At 38.3% G+C, this 18409-nt stretch overlaps 1 protein-coding gene across 3 annotated transcripts in view; it reads left to right on the top strand.

Moving 5' to 3' along the window:
- The window catches only part of Adhfe1 (alcohol dehydrogenase iron containing 1), a 31591-nt gene extending 16423 nt beyond the window's left edge, over window positions 1-15168 (top strand). For all 3 annotated transcript variants that reach the window (XM_047519345.1, XM_047519354.1, XM_047519357.1), the window contains 5 exons: window positions 2155-2253; window positions 4713-4791; window positions 5038-5134; window positions 7859-8016; window positions 14451-15168. In XM_047519345.1, the coding sequence (XP_047375301.1) occupies window positions 2155-2253; window positions 4713-4791; window positions 5038-5134; window positions 7859-8016; window positions 14451-14534 (517 nt within the window). In that variant the 3' untranslated portion in view covers window positions 14535-15168. The remainder of the gene's footprint in view (window positions 1-2154; window positions 2254-4712; window positions 4792-5037; window positions 5135-7858; window positions 8017-14450) is intronic.
- The last annotated feature ends 3241 nt before the right edge of the window (window positions 15169-18409 follow it).

Genomic DNA, 18409 nt, shown 5'->3' with positions numbered 1-18409 from the left:
TTTGGCTCCCCAGGTGGAAATGAGAACCTGCAGGTATATGTTGGATGAGCCCATCTAGGGTGGAAGCTACCCATTGAGCAAACTCTCATGAACTAAATTTAAGAAATAAATATGTAGAGATTACTGATACAGGAGATATAAAAGGCTGAAAATTTAAAAGAATTTCCTAAAAAGTTTTGCAAGAATTAAGAATACAAATACAGGCCTGTGCAGTGGCGTACACTTGTAGCCCCAGTTATTATGGAAGCTGAGGCAGGAGGATCACTCAAGCCCAGGAGTTCAAGACCAGCCTAGGCAAGAGAGAGAGACCGCCATCTCTAAAAAAAATTAATTCAAAAAAATTTTAAAGAATGCAAATACATACATAAAAGCTTTTATAGTCATAAGCTATGAGAGAACAAAGAAGATCTATGGTCATCCCTTTGAACCATTGGGGCATTGATTTCAGGACCCTCTGAGACACCAAAATCTGCAGATGTTCAACTCCCTTTTATAAAATGGTTTAGTATTTGCATAGAACTGTCACACAATCCCACATATACTTTAACTCTCTCTTTACTTATAATGTCTAATATAATGCAATGTTATGTAAATGGTTATCATACTGTATTGTTTAGGGAGAAACGACAAGAAAAAAAATCCCTGTAAGTTCAGTTCAGATGCCATGGGTTTTGTTCTCAATATTTTCAATTCATGTTTGGTTGGATCTATGAATGTAGAACCCACAGACTGACTATACTTAAAAATGACAACTGAGACATTAAGATATATGCAAAGTCAAATTCATTTTTGTACTTATACATAATGCAGGGTAAGGGCACAGGCAGGTTAACCCTAGATATGGATGTGGTGCTCCCTCTGGCCTTGATCTTAAAAGTTCCACTGGATAGGGGGAATTTTTTTTTCTTTTCAACCCAGAGTCATTTATCACTAAGCCACATCCCCAGCCCTTTTTATTTTTTATTTTGAGACTAGGTCTCACAAGGTTGCCTAGGCTAACTTTGAACTTGCAATCCTCCTGCATCATCCTGCCCAGTCACCGCGATTACAGTCTTTTGAAGCATTTTGTAGTAGAGCCCCTGAAATGCAGGGAGGGACACTGAGCTGTTTCAGACTCCTGAGAGAAGAACCACAGAGAAGCACAGCAGCATTGGACTAGGTAGGTAACCAGGGAGCCAGTTGTTTGACAAGGACGGAGGGGTCGGCAGAGTTATAGTGAGAGGTAAGGGAATGAGATGGACAGAGAGAAGGCTGAAAGTCCCATCATCAGCTGCTACACCTTGTCATTAGAGAAATAAGGAAGTTACACTGGGTTTGGAGAAGGAGGCACAAGCACCTCTCTATTCCAAATAAAAGGAGAAAAGAAAGACTATGCCACTTTTTTTTTTTTTTTTTTTTTTTTTTTTTTTTTTTTTTTTGGTCACAGGAACCCTCACTTAAGGCAAAATTGAGAAACACCAAGAAGTGGTTCACTTGCCAGCCTTTGGGCTTCCTCTCTCGGGCAGGGTTTCCAAGCAATGTGTGCAGGAGGGCTAAGCTGAATCTCAAAGGGCCTTTGAGAATTTGCTTTTGCACAGTGGCACGAGATACGCAGAGCAAGCAATGGCTCAGCCTACAATAACATCCCATATCCACAATAACAGTATGAGAATTGATGTGCAGTTTCCACCGGTACCAAAAGAGGTCCCCTCCAATTTGGGTCAGTGTCACATGAAAAAAGATGACTGGGTGAGCTGGGGTTAGACTGTAGGTAGCCCAGGGCGACGGGCTCAAGGTGTATTCTGAGAATATGTTTAAGTTCATCCATGGCTGCTGTCAAGGTCACTGACAAATGAAGAAGAAGAATGAGTCTTAGGGCACTTTCCTAGAGCAGCTCTCCCAGTCCAAGTATCAGGGCTTTGCTTCCCCTGGCACTTTTATATCACATTAGCAGCTGACAGCATATTTATTATGCCTTTGGTAAATCATTGTTGAGAAAATATGTTTCCCTTTGGTTTTCCTTTAAAAGACAAGACGTCATATGAATAACTTGCCTAATTTTTCTTCCTACCAAGCAGCATTTCTAGCCCTGCCCCCATCTCTTCTTAAGGCAGCTCTTTAATCAATAGAAAATGCCAATGTTGTGTTGTTGTTTGGTACTTATATAATTTACAGGGCTGTCAGAAATCCTGATGATCTTGAAGCAAGGTCTAATATGCACTTGGCAAGCACTTTTGCTGGCATTGGCTTTGGAAATGCTGGTGTTCATCTGTGGTGAGTGAATATGGGATTTTATTTCTTTACTCAAGTCATTTATTTTAAAAACAAATATTTATAATTTAGGACTAGTGGTAAAATTTAAATATGCTATAGAAGGAAGAAATTTAATTTAAGGTCCCTAAGTATTCTTTTAATTAGCAAGGAATTTATAGGGTCATAGTTTTTTTTAATCAGCTATTAAAGATATAACTCATATACCATGCAATTCACCCATTTAGAGTGTACAATTTAATAATTTTTAGTATATAAACAAAGTTCTTGAATCATCAATTTTAGAACATCTTATCCCCAAAAGAAATCTCAGACTCCTCAACTATCACCCATGAATCCCCCTACCTCCCTAGTATTAAATGACTACTGATCTACTTTCTCTATGTTACGTTTCTCTGTTCCCTATTTGATATGATTCTACTTTCTCTATATATAGATTTCTCTATTCAATATTCTATACAATTTCATTTATGTTGCCTTTTGTATCCAGCTTGTTATAATTAGCATGTTTCCAAGGTTCAACCATGTATCAGCATTTCATTCTTTTTATTGCCAAATAACATCCTATTGGATGAATATACCACATTTTATTTATACATTCACCAGTTGATTGACATTTGGGTTGTTATGAGTTGGGGTTATTATAAATAATGTTGCTGTGAGCATTCCTGTACCAGTTTTGTGTATACACATTTTCATTTCTCTTCTTTTATACATAGGAGTAGAATCATATGGTAATTCTGTGGGATCATATGGTAATTCTGTGTTTAAATTTATGAGAAACTTACAGAATGCACCATTTTATATCCCCACCAGCAGTGAATCAGGGTTCTGATTTCTCCATAGCATCACCATGTGTTGTAGATTTTTAAAACCTCAAATGCAGGATTTTTTCCCTAATCGCTCACACACAAAAAAGAAAGGGATCAGAATCTTTGTCAATAACCCAGAATTGATCTGTTTTATAGGAACTTCTTTGATATGTTGCTTTAAAATTGAAAAACAGTGAGCACTGAGAACTAAAAATGGGCCTTTGCTAGGGTAAGTGTAAGGAAATAGTCATCCTCAAACTCTGCTGGTACTGAGAATATAACTTGGTTATTACACCTTTCCAAAAAGCAAATGAACAAAATGTACCCAGAGCCAGAAAAATATTTATACCCCTTAACCAACTAAATCACTTCTAGGAATCTAGCCTAAAGAAATAACCATGATATGATCCACAGATTTCCTTGAAAGGATATCCACCTAAGTGTTATTTATAACTGAAAATTCTTATTCCAACCAAATTCCAATAGTTAATGGTTAACTAGTATACAGTACTTAAAGAATAAAATCAGGCCAAAATAAAGAAAGAATAAAATAAGACCATTAAAAATAATGTTTTTGAACAAATTTATATGGGAAATTTTACAAAGAATATTAAGTAGCAAAAGCAATGCATAAAACTACATGCACAAATAAAATTATAAATTAAACATATGTATAAAATAACTAGAAGGAAATAGGACTGTGGATAGTTTTTATTTTCTACAAAGGGCATAGACAATTGTTAAAATAAAAGCAATCAGGCTAACATTTTGAATATTGCTAAAAAGTTACCTTTGAGACCTTCATGAATCCTATCATATCACAAAAGCACACCTGGCAATAATTTTCTGAGCCTAAGACAGGTAAAACACGTTTCAAAGTACCTAATGACTCAGATAATCAATAACTTCTAGTTTGTTTCATGAAGGAGGGGCTGGGAGCACTCTTTTTTTCCTTTCATAAATATTCATATAGTTCACCAAAATAATTCATTCCATGAAATGTAAGTCTTTTGATAAATAAGCACAAAGTCATCCAATAATCCATTTTTTAAAAACTATAGATCATTTTACTCATGAAAAACATTTCATTTTTACTATATTAATTGTAAATATATTAACTCATCACAATACTTATCTTCTGAATCATTTAGTAAACTACAACATCTTCCAATTTGTTCACTAAGAATCCAAGAGGATATAAAGTTTTTTTTTTCAGTAAAAACAAAAACTATGATACCTTTTCCTGATGACAACTAAATCTAAACAAATCCTAGGTAGAATTTAAGCAAGAGAAATCAGTTAAGTTAGAATTAACATAGTCACTCAGACTAGACTAACACATTATGATTCAATGCCATTTCAAAAGAATGGTATTTGAAAGTATCTATCAATCTTTGGAGAGATGAATCACAGGTGGTCCAGCTTGCTTGTTGTTGAATGGCATACAATTCTATGACCATTCAAATATGGATATTTCAGAGGTTTGATTAATGAATACACTGACCTTGGAGTGAATCACAGTTCTCCTTACATCCAAGAAAAAAAAGAACATATATCTCTGATAAAGGGCTCCCCATAAGTGTGTCTTTGTGTAGTTGATATGAATTCTGATATCTATATGCCAACATAAGTATTTTTTTTCTTTTCTAGCCATGGAATGTCCTACCCGATTTCAGGTTTAGTGAAGACATATAAAGCAAAAGATTATAATGTGGATCACCCACTGGTGGTAAAAATAATTAATAATGAATTATTTAATTAAATCCTATATGCCTCACAATTTCCATAAGTATATTTGTTGATTCTTTGTGTAGTGCTGGGGGTTAAAACCAGGGCCTCATGCATGTAACCTCTGAGACCACTGAGCTACACTCCCAGCCCATACATGTCAAGTCTTGACTGCATGGAATATAGGGTAAAGAAATACCCAGAGAATGCAGGAGGAAGAACAGTTTTGCTCTCTGTCTTTCCACAGCCCCATGGCCTTTCTGTGGTGCTCACATCCCCTGCAGTGTTCACGTTCACAGCCCAGATGTTTCCAGAGCGGCACCTGGAGACAGCAGAAATATTGGGTATGAACCATTAGTCATAAATCTGTGACCCACACAGGTGGAGCATTTCCTAGGATTGCTTCTGAAGGTAACCATAAAGAATAATACCAAAATATGTTGCTTTGGAGTAGCTTAAGAAAATGTCAGTGACTTGCTCAAAGCCCTATCTTGCACTAAAATACATAATTTTTGTGTTTCTAAGAATCTGATAAGAATGAAACAGAATCAAATATTGATTCTTTAAATTCGTGGTAATATTATTTTCTCTGCTTTCATGCCCAAGGAAAATACAACTCTATACCTACTATTAATTTATAATTGGTTTTTGCTAGGTGGAAAAATCTGGAAGTAACAGTAAATTCCCAATCACAGAGAGTCTGAATGAGAAACTTTATTAAAAAGATCCCAAATGAACTGTTTGCCATACTGTAGGATAAATAATATCTATGATAAGACACCCACAGTGCCTTCTCAATCTTACCAGAAATAAAAATCATATTCCAGATAGCTGTAGTGGAAAGTATAATATTGGTGGTTTTTCTGAAACGAGAACTCTTTTAAGCAGACTCAGGTATTTGATCAATTTGCAAGCCATCTTATTCCCCTACTTGTGTTTAGGGTGGGGAAGGAAAGGCTAAAAAGAAAACTTCATTATGCTGCTCTAGCTCCAGCCGTTGGAGAGACTATTTCCAAGGAGGTGGGAACGACCGCAGACATCCCACGCGAGGGCGGCTTCCCCTTGGCTCCCCTCGCACACTCGCCCATTTGTGCTCCCAGAGTTCCAGGAGCTGTGCTGAGCATGTTAATGTCAGACACCTAAGACCCAGAGCCAGCCCCAGGCTTGATTTCCAGCGTGTGCTGTGAGAACAAGCCACCAACTTTACCAAGATCTCGTATCCCCTTTCCCTTTTAGATGGGAGATGTCGTCAGCCACAGGCTGGGACACAGCTGCTTTTGTAAATATGCAAACATGAAAAATGGGAAAAATATTAGAGAACTTAAAGTTCACATTCCAGACAGCCATCAACATTACTGAGAAAGCCCTTCCTCTGTTAGATAAAAATCCAGGCTAGAAGAACCCATGAGTTTTTTCTTATTACACAGGAAATTTTCATATTATCATCCCATAGGTGGCCATTAAATATTTTGATTTTCTATGTTATCTCAGATTTTCTTAGGTTTAGGACAAGGTATTCTCTTTCTTCTCTCTCTCTCTCTCTCTCTCTCTCTCTCTCTCTCTCCTAAAAACACTTCATAGAAAAACCCAGAGATTGTGTTTTATGGCAGCCATCCTAGAACATAAAAACATCACAAACCCTGCGTTGTGTGTCTCCTGTCCCTAATCCATGTTTTAGCTGCTGCTGGGTCACACGGATTGGTCATGTCAGGCAAGGTTACCTTCCATCAAGCTGCTCTCCAACTGGCCCTGGACCTGGTTCAATTTACTCCTTTTCCTAGATTCCTAAAACAGTTTTCACTCCATAGAAAGGAAAGCTTAAACCGATTTAGTAATATGCTTCAACATGCAGGTCAAGAATACATTCTAGTGTCTTTCAGAGGCACTTTGGATAAACTTCATGCAGTGCTACCTTCTGTTTACAGAACGCTTCGCTTCCTGGTAGTGAAGGTATCCACTCAAAAGATGAGGAGCAGGACAGGTGCTAAAGGTTGGAAAGTCATTCCTCTGGGAATTTTCACCCTCCCTGAGGACAGAACCCCATGGTTCTTCCAGACTAACATCTCTGTGATTACGTGGATTAGTTATTAATTATGGGAAAATTCTGTCCTTTCAAACCTTCAAACCTTGGCAACCGCACCTCTTCATTGATATCATTATTATCTATACATGAAGCACAGTTTTCTGAGAGGCTTCGTGTTCTTGCTTCTGCCCAACTGGTACTGCAATATTTATTAAGAGGAAATTTCCCTGCCATTTAGCAATAGAGACCAAAATAAGAATGTTTTCTAGCTATAAAGAGGAATATTTCCCTCCTTGGTCACTGTAACACATTTTTGTCATAATATTTTCTTCCTTTTTTAGCAGTTAATGAGGGAATTTGGGTATATTTTATATCCTTAACTCACAAGGTGTTTGCAAAGGGCTCCTTCTCCTCTTTATTCTCCTCCTCCTTCTCCTTTCTTCCTCCCGCGCCTCATGTTCTAACCCAAGGCCCTACACATACTGGGCAAGTGCTCAACCACCAAGCCACATCCCCAGATCCAGGCCTTGTCTTTTTTTTAAGATGTTGCCATGAGAAAAGCCATTGAACATATACACCTCTAGATGTCAGCAAATTCCAAGCCTTGAAAACCACATAAGCTGTGTTTCGCCTACAAATGCTCCTTCCTCCTCTCTCAGTGCCAGCTTTCTTTTCCGGTTTCCTTTCTTTATCTTTTCTGTTGCCTCTGTTCCTCTTCGTTCCCACCGCACAAGGGCTGAGCAGGTAGGAATTGGCAGTTCCTTGGAAATGTGAGAGTCGGTTTAACAGCCCTGGCAGACTTCTCTTGCAGAGACCCTTGGCTTCTCAGTTTGGCCTTGCCAACTTGTCTTCTGTGGGGTTGATCACTGACCATTGGTCCACCTCGAGGGAGGCACAGTGGTGCCTTCATCCTCAGCGTTTGGAAATGGCAAGAGTACACATTATATATCTGACTGATGTGGTGCCTGAATGACACCCAGAGCCTGTTTCCTGCCCCCCGCCCTCCAACCCCCTCTCTGCCCAGTCTACATTTCATGTCTTCTAGGAGCGGACACTCGCACTGCCAGGATCCAAGATGCTGGGCCTGTGTTGGCAGACACACTCCGGAAATTCTTATTTGATCTAAATGTTGATGATGGCCTAGCTGCCATTGGTTACTCCAAGGCCGATATCCCTGCATTAGTGAAAGGAACATTGCCCCAGGTAAGAGGCACAGCACACTCTGGCTAAGAAGCACAGAACTTCCAGAAAAATATGTTCCATTTAGAGGTGCAAAGTTCTCCAGCAGGTCTCAGGTTTCCTCCACAGCAGTTTTCCCTTGGGAAGGGGGCCCAGGCTCCTTTGCCTTTATGTTATTCCATAGAACTGTGGCTTAGGTGAGGATTTTATGGTAAAACTGAAAGGATTCTTTATGGAAATTCAAGGCAAAAACAACCCAATTGACCTCAAGCTATGGCAAAATTTTCCTATTTCTCCTCTTTTAAGCTATTTCAAAAGGACTGCTAATATTATTTCCCATTACAAAGCGTTACAAATTCCTACTATTTTGTGACAAATGGGCATGCCCTTTAAGTTGAAACTATTACAAAATTGCTTTTGAATGAATTTGGGAGATTGTATATTTTATACAAATGCATGTTTCTCTGGGTCCTAATTCATTTACTTAAACTTCACTAAAGAATGTGAAATGAGCTGCCATTCTTTATTTGGCAGAATCATAACAGATGTATTACCTTTCCTCTCCCGAGAATCTCATGAAGAGAGTCGATCCTTTGTTGGACCTCTCAAACTGGTACATCAGATACTCATGGGCCAAGACCCTGTTCACTGCAATTCCTCATAAAGTAGAGAACTCAGAGCCAAGAGTGCTTGGTTGGTGGGCCACACCATGTTCACCATGCCTGGAGTGATATGGCAAAAGCAGGGATCATTTCAAATATTGTGGGGGCTCTTCTGTCAAAAGTTAAGGCATTTGTGGGCCTCACCCTGACCTTGAAACAAAGCTAGCTCTGGAGTATCCACTCACACGGCATCCTGCATACTACAGGCAGCAGTGCTCTTTTCTCTCTTCACTCCAGGTAGCAAAGGCGTTGAACTAACCGCTTCATTCCCATTTGTCAGTGTGTAGAATGTTGATAGTCTCACCACTCACATAAGATATTTGTATAGATCTGGCTCACAGGCTCATATTTCCACGGGAGCCATATAGGCAATGAACAGCGTTATTTAATGCAACAGGGAGTAGTGGAGACTTTGGTAAACTGGAAAGCACGTGACCCATCTAATTGGGTGAGCAGCTATTCTGCCACTATTATCACCAAGCAGAAATTCAGGTCCTCCTGTTGGTAGAACTCCCAATTTCAAGAAAAATAAGCAATCCAGATGTTTCTATTGAATTTTCCCTGGTTTCCTTATATACAAATGAAACATGGACCATGAACCACCAGTTTCCCTGATTTAGATTAAGGTTCAGTGAATCCAATTGCATCTAAAAATATAAATGAATGTGAAAAAGTGGAGTCTCAAAGTGTAGCACAGCCCCTGAGCCAATTCACAAATCCTTAGTTCTAACTCATAAGTCCAAGAGACAAAACAGCCAAAAAATAAGACCTTGTGAGTCCATCATAGTTACTCCTCTTTATTCAAACCTACTAGACTCTAAGTTCCAAGAAGGCAGGAATCTAGCACCTAGTACAACCTAGTAAACATGTTACATAAACACAAACCTGCAGCCCTCTCCTCTCCTCCTACAGCCTTTGTCCACATGAACTTAGTAGCTGGATGGTGGTAACTTTTGAGATGTTTCCTCAGAATGGCTAGGACTCAGCCAAAGTCAAGGGAACCATGAAAGCCTGCCCAGGGACACTACAGACTGAGTGGTCACGCTGATTTTAACGTAGCTTCCAGCTTTATAGCACGGTTCCAATAACACTATTCATTCTGTAAGGGCTCTCTTTAAAGTTATGCTTATTTAACCCAGGACAGTATTCAAAAATATGTGTTGTCTACTTCCAAGAATGGTATCTATGATTTTCAGATGAAACTAGATGGTATTCTTAGCCATTTAATAGCTGGTGACAGTGCACTTCCCAGCCATCAGCACACATTGGCAAGTGTTTACTATCCTAATTCTACTGTGCTCAGACCTTCACTTTCAAGAGCTATTCCAGACTAACATTTAGATCCAGACTAACATTTGAGACCATCCACTAAAATAGTAAGTTAATTAGGTATCATCCTGGATGCCTTCATGTATATGTCATAGAGAGAAACCTAGAAGCAAAAGTTTAGACAAAACAAATTTCTTAGTTTCACAAAAGATGGAAATAAATGAAATCTTTTGAATGTAAGTCATGTCATAAAGTAGGAAACCATATTTTCCTTGATCTGTATTCACAAAGCATCCCCAAGGTGTATACTGCCTTTCCTCCTTTGATCATGTTTTCATAATGAGGAGAAACAGTTGAATTTAGTTAACTAGCACTTGTTCCATTTTGGAGTTCAATGTGATAGATATTTGCATATATTCATAGACTCCCAGGACTTTGGAGGGGATCTTAGAAATGAACTTGTCTATTCTGCAGATGAAAAATCACTGTGGGGAGGGTTTGTTTTGCATTTTTGCAGCAGGGAACATTTTTCAGGAAGGCTATTGCAACATCAGAATTTTACACATATAGTAAACTAATCTTCACTTTTTAGTGTCTACAGGATTTAAGGTAGTGAGGAGGATATACTGCTACCTGTAAAGGACATTGCCAGAAAGGTTATTTCACATATTTGATAAAGGTTCTTTTATGTTTAGCAACCAGGGATCAGTTTTCTCTGGAAGGAACAACCAGGCCAGTATTCTTGACCAAACACCACAACCCATACTGGTGGCAGCAAATAGCAGCCCTGTGTACAGAGGCTTCCAACTGCCATAGCCAGACTGCAAAGGAAGCAGGCAAAAATAAATTAATCTTCCAAGATGAATTTCTGAAACCTCTGGAAAGAAACATTTACATTTCAAATCAAAACATTTCATTACTGAGGAGAGCTGCCTACCCGAATGAGCACTTCCACTCCCGGGTAGACAGGACAGCTGAAATGTTGTTATTTTATGAATGTGCTAAAAGTAGAAGTCTGAATTTACTTCAGTGCCCATGTTAATCAGTTGTTCCTTGGTCTTACATGTCTATAAATAACCTCACATTGCTTAACACATCCTCATTCTGAGTTTAGCTTTTCATATGGCATAGTTGATATGTCTAGCAAGACTTCAAAAAATTTGCCCACATTTAACCACTCTCTGGGGGTTAGAAATGTGAAAGAGAAACTCAGCTCAGGCATGACCTCAGGTCTTCTGAGAGTCTTGAACTGTGTGACCATATATAAACCGTACCATGTGAAGGGACTGTGAGCTCATCAGATAAGACTCATTATAACAGAATAATGTGAAGATCATCGTATGTGGCCATAGCAAATGCTGAACTTCACCTCTTGACTGTGCCGAAAACATAGATAAATGATGGAAAGAAAGAAAGAAAGAAAGAAAGAAAGAAAGAAAGAAAGAAAGAAAGAAAGAAAGAAAGAGAAAGAAAGAACGAACGAACCACTAACAAGCCTTTGCCATGCTATGAATTTCCAAAATCCCTTAGGGTCTAGAGGATCTGCTGCGATATAAAATTCTGCTTTTGCCTCACTCATATTCATCAATATTGTCCCCCACCTTCTTCCAAATTCCATCCATTCATCCATCTTTTTTCATTTATTTTTAATTGTGGACATATATACATAAAACATAAAATTTACCATTCTAATCAATATTACACATATAATTCAATGCTATTAAGTATATTCAGTGTTGTACAGCCATCACCATTATCAATTTCCAGAACCTTCTTTTATCATCCCAAACAGCTATACAGCCCTTAAACAATTCCCCCTTCTCCCAGCCTCTGGTAACCTCTGAATTTGCCTATCCTAGGTACCTCATTTAAGTAGACTCACATAATATCTGCCCTTTTGTGACTGATTTATTTCATTTACCAAAATGTCTACACTGTTCATGCATGTTGTAGCATGTGTCAGAATTTCATTCCTGATCATGGCTGAATAATATTTCATTGTATGGGTACATTTTGTTTATCCATTCACACGTTGATGGACACAAGTTGTGTCTACCTTTTGGCCATTATGAACATTATGAACATCTATAAACATTGGTGTATAATTGTCTATTTGAGTCCCTGGTTTCTTTTGGTTATATACCTAGGAGTAGAATTAGACCATATAGTAATTCTACATTTAACTTTTTGAGGAATTGGTGAACTGTTTTCCATGATGGTTGAATCATTTTATATTTTCATTAACAATACAAGCAGTTCCAATTTCTCCACATCTCCACCAACACTCATTATTTTCCATTTTTTAAAATAGCCCATCCCAATAGCTATGAAGTTGTATCTAGTTGAGACTTTGATTTGCATTTCCCTGATGACTAATAATACTGAGCATTTTGTCATGTGTTTATTGGTTATTGATATATTTTCTTTGAAGAAATATCTAGTCAAGCTATTTGCTCATTTTTTTGAGTTGTTTAGGGTTTTGTTGTTGTTGAATTGTAGAAATCATTTTAAAATTCTGGACATTTGTCCCTAATTATGTATGATTTGCAAATATTTTCTCCTGTTTTGTGAGTTATCTTTTCTCTCTTATTAGTGTCTTTTGATGCACAAAAGTTTTAAATTTTGATCTAGTCCAGATTATCTGGTTTTTCCCTTGTTGCCTGTGTTTTCCATGTCCTGTCCAAAACATCTTTGCTAAGTTCCAAGTCGTGAAGTTTTCCCGCTCTGTGTTCTTCTAAGTGTTTTAAGGTGTGTGCTCTTATTTATAGGGTTTTTGCTTCATTTTGAGTTGATTTTTTTAATGTGTTCTTCTTTCTTTTCATCTTCCTTTTACCTGAAAAATGCTTTTTGAGATCTACCATCCTGATGCATTGTTGGGGATACAGTAAAGAGGAAAATAAAGTCCTTTTCTTCAGTTCTGGAGCTTAGCAAGGGGAGACAGGCAATGAACATCTATAAATAAGATGTGAACAAAATAATTTCAGATAGTGATTAGTGGTGTGAAGGAAAACCTGAATGATGAACTAGAGAGTAACCCTGCAGGGACGATGTGGCAGGAGCTCCAGCAAGGGTGGTGAAGTCTTGTGAGAAGTCCTCTGCCTGGATGTGTCAGCTATGTGAAAACTGGGCGAAGCTCTGCAGGCAGAGGGGAAAGGCAAAACATGCAAAAGGAACAGTGGGACCAAATGAGATGAGCCAATGGGAGAGGAGAGAGCTGGGGTGAGAAGCGATACCAGGCCAGGGCAGCATCAGAGATTATAATTTTACTCTAATCACAACAGGGAGATTATCCAAGAACTTTAAGCACTGGGATGGTGTGATCAGATTTAAGCTAGGGGAGAATCATTAGGGCTGCTTTGGAGAAAATTACCTCTAGGCGGCGATAATGGAACAATAGTGGAAACAACCCTTGTAGGAGGCTGTCCGGGAGCACCGGAGCATGATGGTGTCTGCAGCAGGAGGTAAGAAGTGTTCTGATTGGGAATTCATTCTGGAGGCAGGTCAAGCAGACTTGCTGACAGGTTGAACTTTCAGAGCAAGGGAAAGAGAACTCAAGGATAGCTCCTAGGATTTCCTCTGAGCTACTGGTGTCATTTCCGAGCAGACTCTGTTCACTCATGTTCATGTAACCTTTAAGATGCCAGTATTTCCCCTCCCCACCATCTTCATTAACTCAACAACTAACTCTTGAGCATCTGCTTTCTGTGTGCCAAGCGTTCTGGTCACCACTAGGGTGTAGAGCAGTGAACACAACTGAGTTCTTCCCATAATAAGCCTCCCTGTTTACCAGGTATGCTCCCAAACATGTGCCTATCACCAGAAAACAGACCCAGAAACCCATGAAAGTGGAGCCCCTTACTCATTTAGGCCACATGGAAGTCATCATATCTTCTAGTCCCCTATCCCAGAGGGATAACAGAACACGGAGGGAATAAAAATAGCCACAGGCTGTCTTTGCTAACTGGACTCATAATAATCATTGAAAAATCAGGCAAATCACTAAACTAGTTTGGGAAAGGAGAGATGAAACCTTAGTTAATAGTAAAAAAGGAATCACTTGTTGCACATAGCCTGATGGCTCATGTCCTACAGAATTCCTTTAGAATATACCATAAGTCCATGTTGCAAAATATATGGTCTTGGAAGTCAAGGACAAATAGTTTTGTTTTCTTTGGAGGCACTCTGTGTCTGGAACAGGGCTCTCTGCACTTGGAGAAGTGGCACAGGTTGTTGACAGACCCAGTTTGGTCGTTATAGAAGATGTTTTCTGTGTGACTGGCTTGGTTCTATACATTTGTCCAGCACAGAAGGCAAGGGGCAATAGCTTTTGAAAGCTCCTTGGGAAAGAGGCATGTCTTGGTAAGCCTCTGAGTTGGTAATTAGCTAGTAAAAACCATACAAGAAATGATTTTAAAGATATGACTATTATCAAGTCATTGTTTCTTAAGACTATTTTAATGTACATAACATAGTAACTTTTACAGTTTTTTGCAAGTCCTGAGTAACTCCTTTTATTTACTGTTTCAGGAAAGGGTCACCAAGCTTGCACCCCGTCCCCAATCAGAAGAGGATCTGTCTACTCTGTTTGAAGCATCAATGAAACTATATTAGTTGTCATTTTAACTGAAAGAAAATCATCCACTATAGCCCTGAAAACAGAAGTTGACCTGGCTAGAGCACTGTCTTTTCATCTCTTCACATAATTTACCTGCTACCAGTTTGAATGTGATAGATAAAAATTTATCCTACAGGAGAGTCCTGATGTTTGGAGTCAAGTTATTTCCATAAAATAAGCTACACAAGTGCTCACTATGTCAGACCCCTGGGCCAGACTTCAGGTGTTAGTGTTCCTGTGCCAAACCCGACAGAACACTCTGCCTCTATTCCATGTGTCAAATGGGCAAAAACTCACTATTTATCAAATATGTACCTATACTCTGCCCAGGAACTGCATGTCTAGAAATTTATCCTGTAGAAAGATTAGTACAAGTCTATAAAGAAATATGATGAGATGTTTTGGGAAAGATTTTTTTAAGTAACAAAAAATTGAAACAATCTAAATATTCATTAAGTCATCACATCTTCTAGTCCCCTACCCCAGAAGGATAACACACCATTGAGGAAATATAAATAGCCATAGGAAGTGCAGGCTGTCTTTGCTGACTTTACTCGTAACAATTGTTGAAAAATAGAAAAGAAAAAAAAAAAAGAAAAATAGAGCAAATTACTAAACTAGTTTGGAAAATGAGAAATAATAGTATATAGATTAATAAATCATTCATCATATATAAATAATCAATTAATAAATCATTAATAGTATACAGATGAATAAAACCATGATGTATTAAGCAGTGGAATACTATGGAATTATTAACAAGGATGAAGTAAATCTGTTGGAAATGTATATTATATAATGAATGTTGGAAAAAAAGTCATAGAAAATTATGCTTTGAAGTCAATCTCAAAAATCCAAAAGACGAATGATCTCACTGATAAGCGGATGATGACACGTAATGGGGGGTGGGAGAGGGGCAAGAATGGAGGAAGGAGGGACTGTATAGAGGGAAAAGAGAGGTGGGAGGGGTGGGGGGGGAGGAAAAAAACAACGGAATGAATCAAACATCATTACTCTATGTAAATGTATGAATATGCAAATGATATGCTGCTACTCCATGTACAAACAGAACCAACATGTATCCCATTTGTTTACAATAAAAATAAATTTTAAAAAATTAAGAAAATAAAAAGAAAATTATGCTTTGATATAATCCTATTTGTACTTTTTCAACTGTGTCTACATATAGAAAACATAAACACATGCCTATATATGGAAAAGATGCACAACAAAATATGAAAAGTTATCATTGGAGAAATGGAATTTGGGGTATAGAGAATTAAAAGAAAATATTCACTTTGTGTTTTATAAGCATCTATTTTGTTTGGAAACAAGAAATTTTCTTATTTTAAAAAAAGGAGAAAGAGGGGATAGAGGCGTAGTTCAATGGTAGTGCCCAAAGGTAAGCAAAAGACTGTACCAACAGAGTTTCAGCTACACCTTGAAGACCAAATCTAGCTAAAGTTCCTTCCACCTTTTCAGGAGACTCATTGAGTATCACATGAGAAGTTGTATGTGAATGAGGCAGAAAATAGGAAACTCTTGGCTAATCTGAGACCCTTAGGAAACTTTAGTAAAAGTTGTCAATGAGTATATCAAAATACATGTGGCATAGCAAAACTATATGTATGTGTATGTGTATTGCACATTATATACATACACATGTATACGACTTTATATATACATAGATGTTTGTGGAATTTTCCCTCCACCTTCCCAAAAAAAAAAGAGTCCAGATTAATTAGAGAATTCTTGCAGTATAGTTATCCTTCTGTATCCTTGGAAGATTGGTTCCAGAATTCCACACAGATACCAAACTCTGTAAATACTTAAGTCCCTTATATAAAATGGCACAGTATTTGCATATAACCTAAGAACATCCTCCCATATACTTTACATCATCTCTAGATTACTTGTAACACCTAACACAATGTAAATGCCATGTAAGTGCTTGATCTACTGTACTGTTCAGGGAATAATGACAAGGAAAAAAAGTGTGTTGATGTACATTCATTAAAGGCCTAACTTCATTGTACATAAACAAGACTCAGACAAAATTCCAACAACTAGTGCAGGAGGGAGACTCAGGGTCTATGAACTAGCAGGATGTGTCTACACACCATCCACTAGATTCAGTGTATGGTTCAGTGTGCAGCAAGTTCAAGTTTTTCTCTTTATAACTTTCCGAAATCTTTTCCCTCAATATTTTCAATCTGCAGTTGGTTGAATTATGGATGTGGAACCCACAGATACAGAGGGTTGACTGTGTATTCTGCAATGTGATATGGCATCTTTAGGAGACCATTAAGACTAGGGGTCAATGGCCTTGGGTTTTGCCCCAGTTTTATCTGAGAATTTATTCAACCAAAGCCTCTTCCAGCTTGAAAATACTGTGACTAGATCTTCTACATTACCTATTTCTCAAGGTGAGATTTTGAATTTGGGGGATTTAGTGTAAAATATTTTGAGATATAAAAATGAATTCTGTCTCACTGAATGTTTGATTCCTTTCCTAACATTTGCCAGATGTCTGAATATGACTCACCAAAAGAAGTATTTGGTATTCATATTGACGATGACTCTGTAGAAGAAGAATTTAAAGGTCAAGCATGAAGAAACAGATTTAGGAGGCCTTAATGGTTTTTTTATCTTGATACCCAACATTTTGGTCCTTACTGTTCGAAAATATTTATTCTTTTCTTTTTTTGTGGTACTGGGGATTGAACCCAGGGCTTTACCACATGCTAGGCAGGTGCTTTACCACTGAGCTATGTCCCCAGCGTACAGTTTAAAAATCTGAAAAAGATGTTTTGTGACTTACCATCCATTTTTAGTAATGTCTGTTTATATAAACCAAACATTTTCATGTTGCATAGACAACAGTTAAGTGCATTTTCCTAGTTTCAAATTCCATTTTCTATTGATTTCCTTTTTTACAAAAAATTCTTAAAGACCTGCAACTCCACTTGCATGGATTAATTCAAGGCAAGGAAAATTTTTAAAATTGTACTCAAGAGTTTGTTTAATACTACTTTCATAGAACTATCATACATGACAGCATTTTCTTTCAAAATATGTACACATTCAGCCAGGTGTGGTGGCACATGCCTGTAATCCCAGAAACTCCAGAGGCTGAGACAGGAGGACCACATGTTTGAAGCCAGCCTCAGCAACTTAGCGAGGCCCTCAGTAAATTAGTGAGACCAAATATATATACACAGAGACATCCATGATTTATTTTGTGATATAAAACACTGATTTGTTCCAAGTAAGTCATGTTTCTATGATTTATTGTCAAGTGCCCAATAAATAGCTGACACATTATTTTGCCCTCCTGTCTCTTCTCCGTGCATAGGAAGGGCTGTTGGGCTTGGCATTGTTTGAGTAGCTGTGGACACAGCTGTGGGGTGTTTTCAAGTGGTCAATGAAGTAAGGCTGCTCTTGTAAAAGGCAAGTACAGTATCGAAATAGAGCGCACGCGCACAAAAATTGCTTTTTTGACCTTTTAACCCTGAGAAAGATTAATGGTTGTTTGGATTAGAAACTGTACCCTAATGAGGCACTGTTGCCTCTAGGGAGGGAGTATGAGAAAGAGGACTGTTCACCTCCGGGTCAACACTACACAGGCTGCCAGTCTCTGATGACCAGCAACCCCAAGCTAGACAGCTGCTATGGCTCTGGCATTAAGTGCCTACTCCTCTGGGAGCTATTGGGGGACCAAGGCCATCACCATCACAATGGCGTGGGGGAGGCCGTCTCCAGAGCCAAGACACAATGAATGGACAGAAATCGGTTCTTGAGGCCCTAGGTTGAATTACTGGCAGCTGGAGATGGGAGGGTCTACCACTGTTTTTCCAACTACCCCAATCAC

The sequence above is a fragment of the Sciurus carolinensis genome, chromosome 1, assembly GCF_902686445.1.
Source record: "Sciurus carolinensis chromosome 1, mSciCar1.2, whole genome shotgun sequence".
Classification (NCBI taxonomy): Eukaryota; Metazoa; Chordata; class Mammalia; order Rodentia; family Sciuridae; genus Sciurus; species Sciurus carolinensis.
This window is presented reverse-complemented; position numbering and strand designations above follow the sequence as displayed.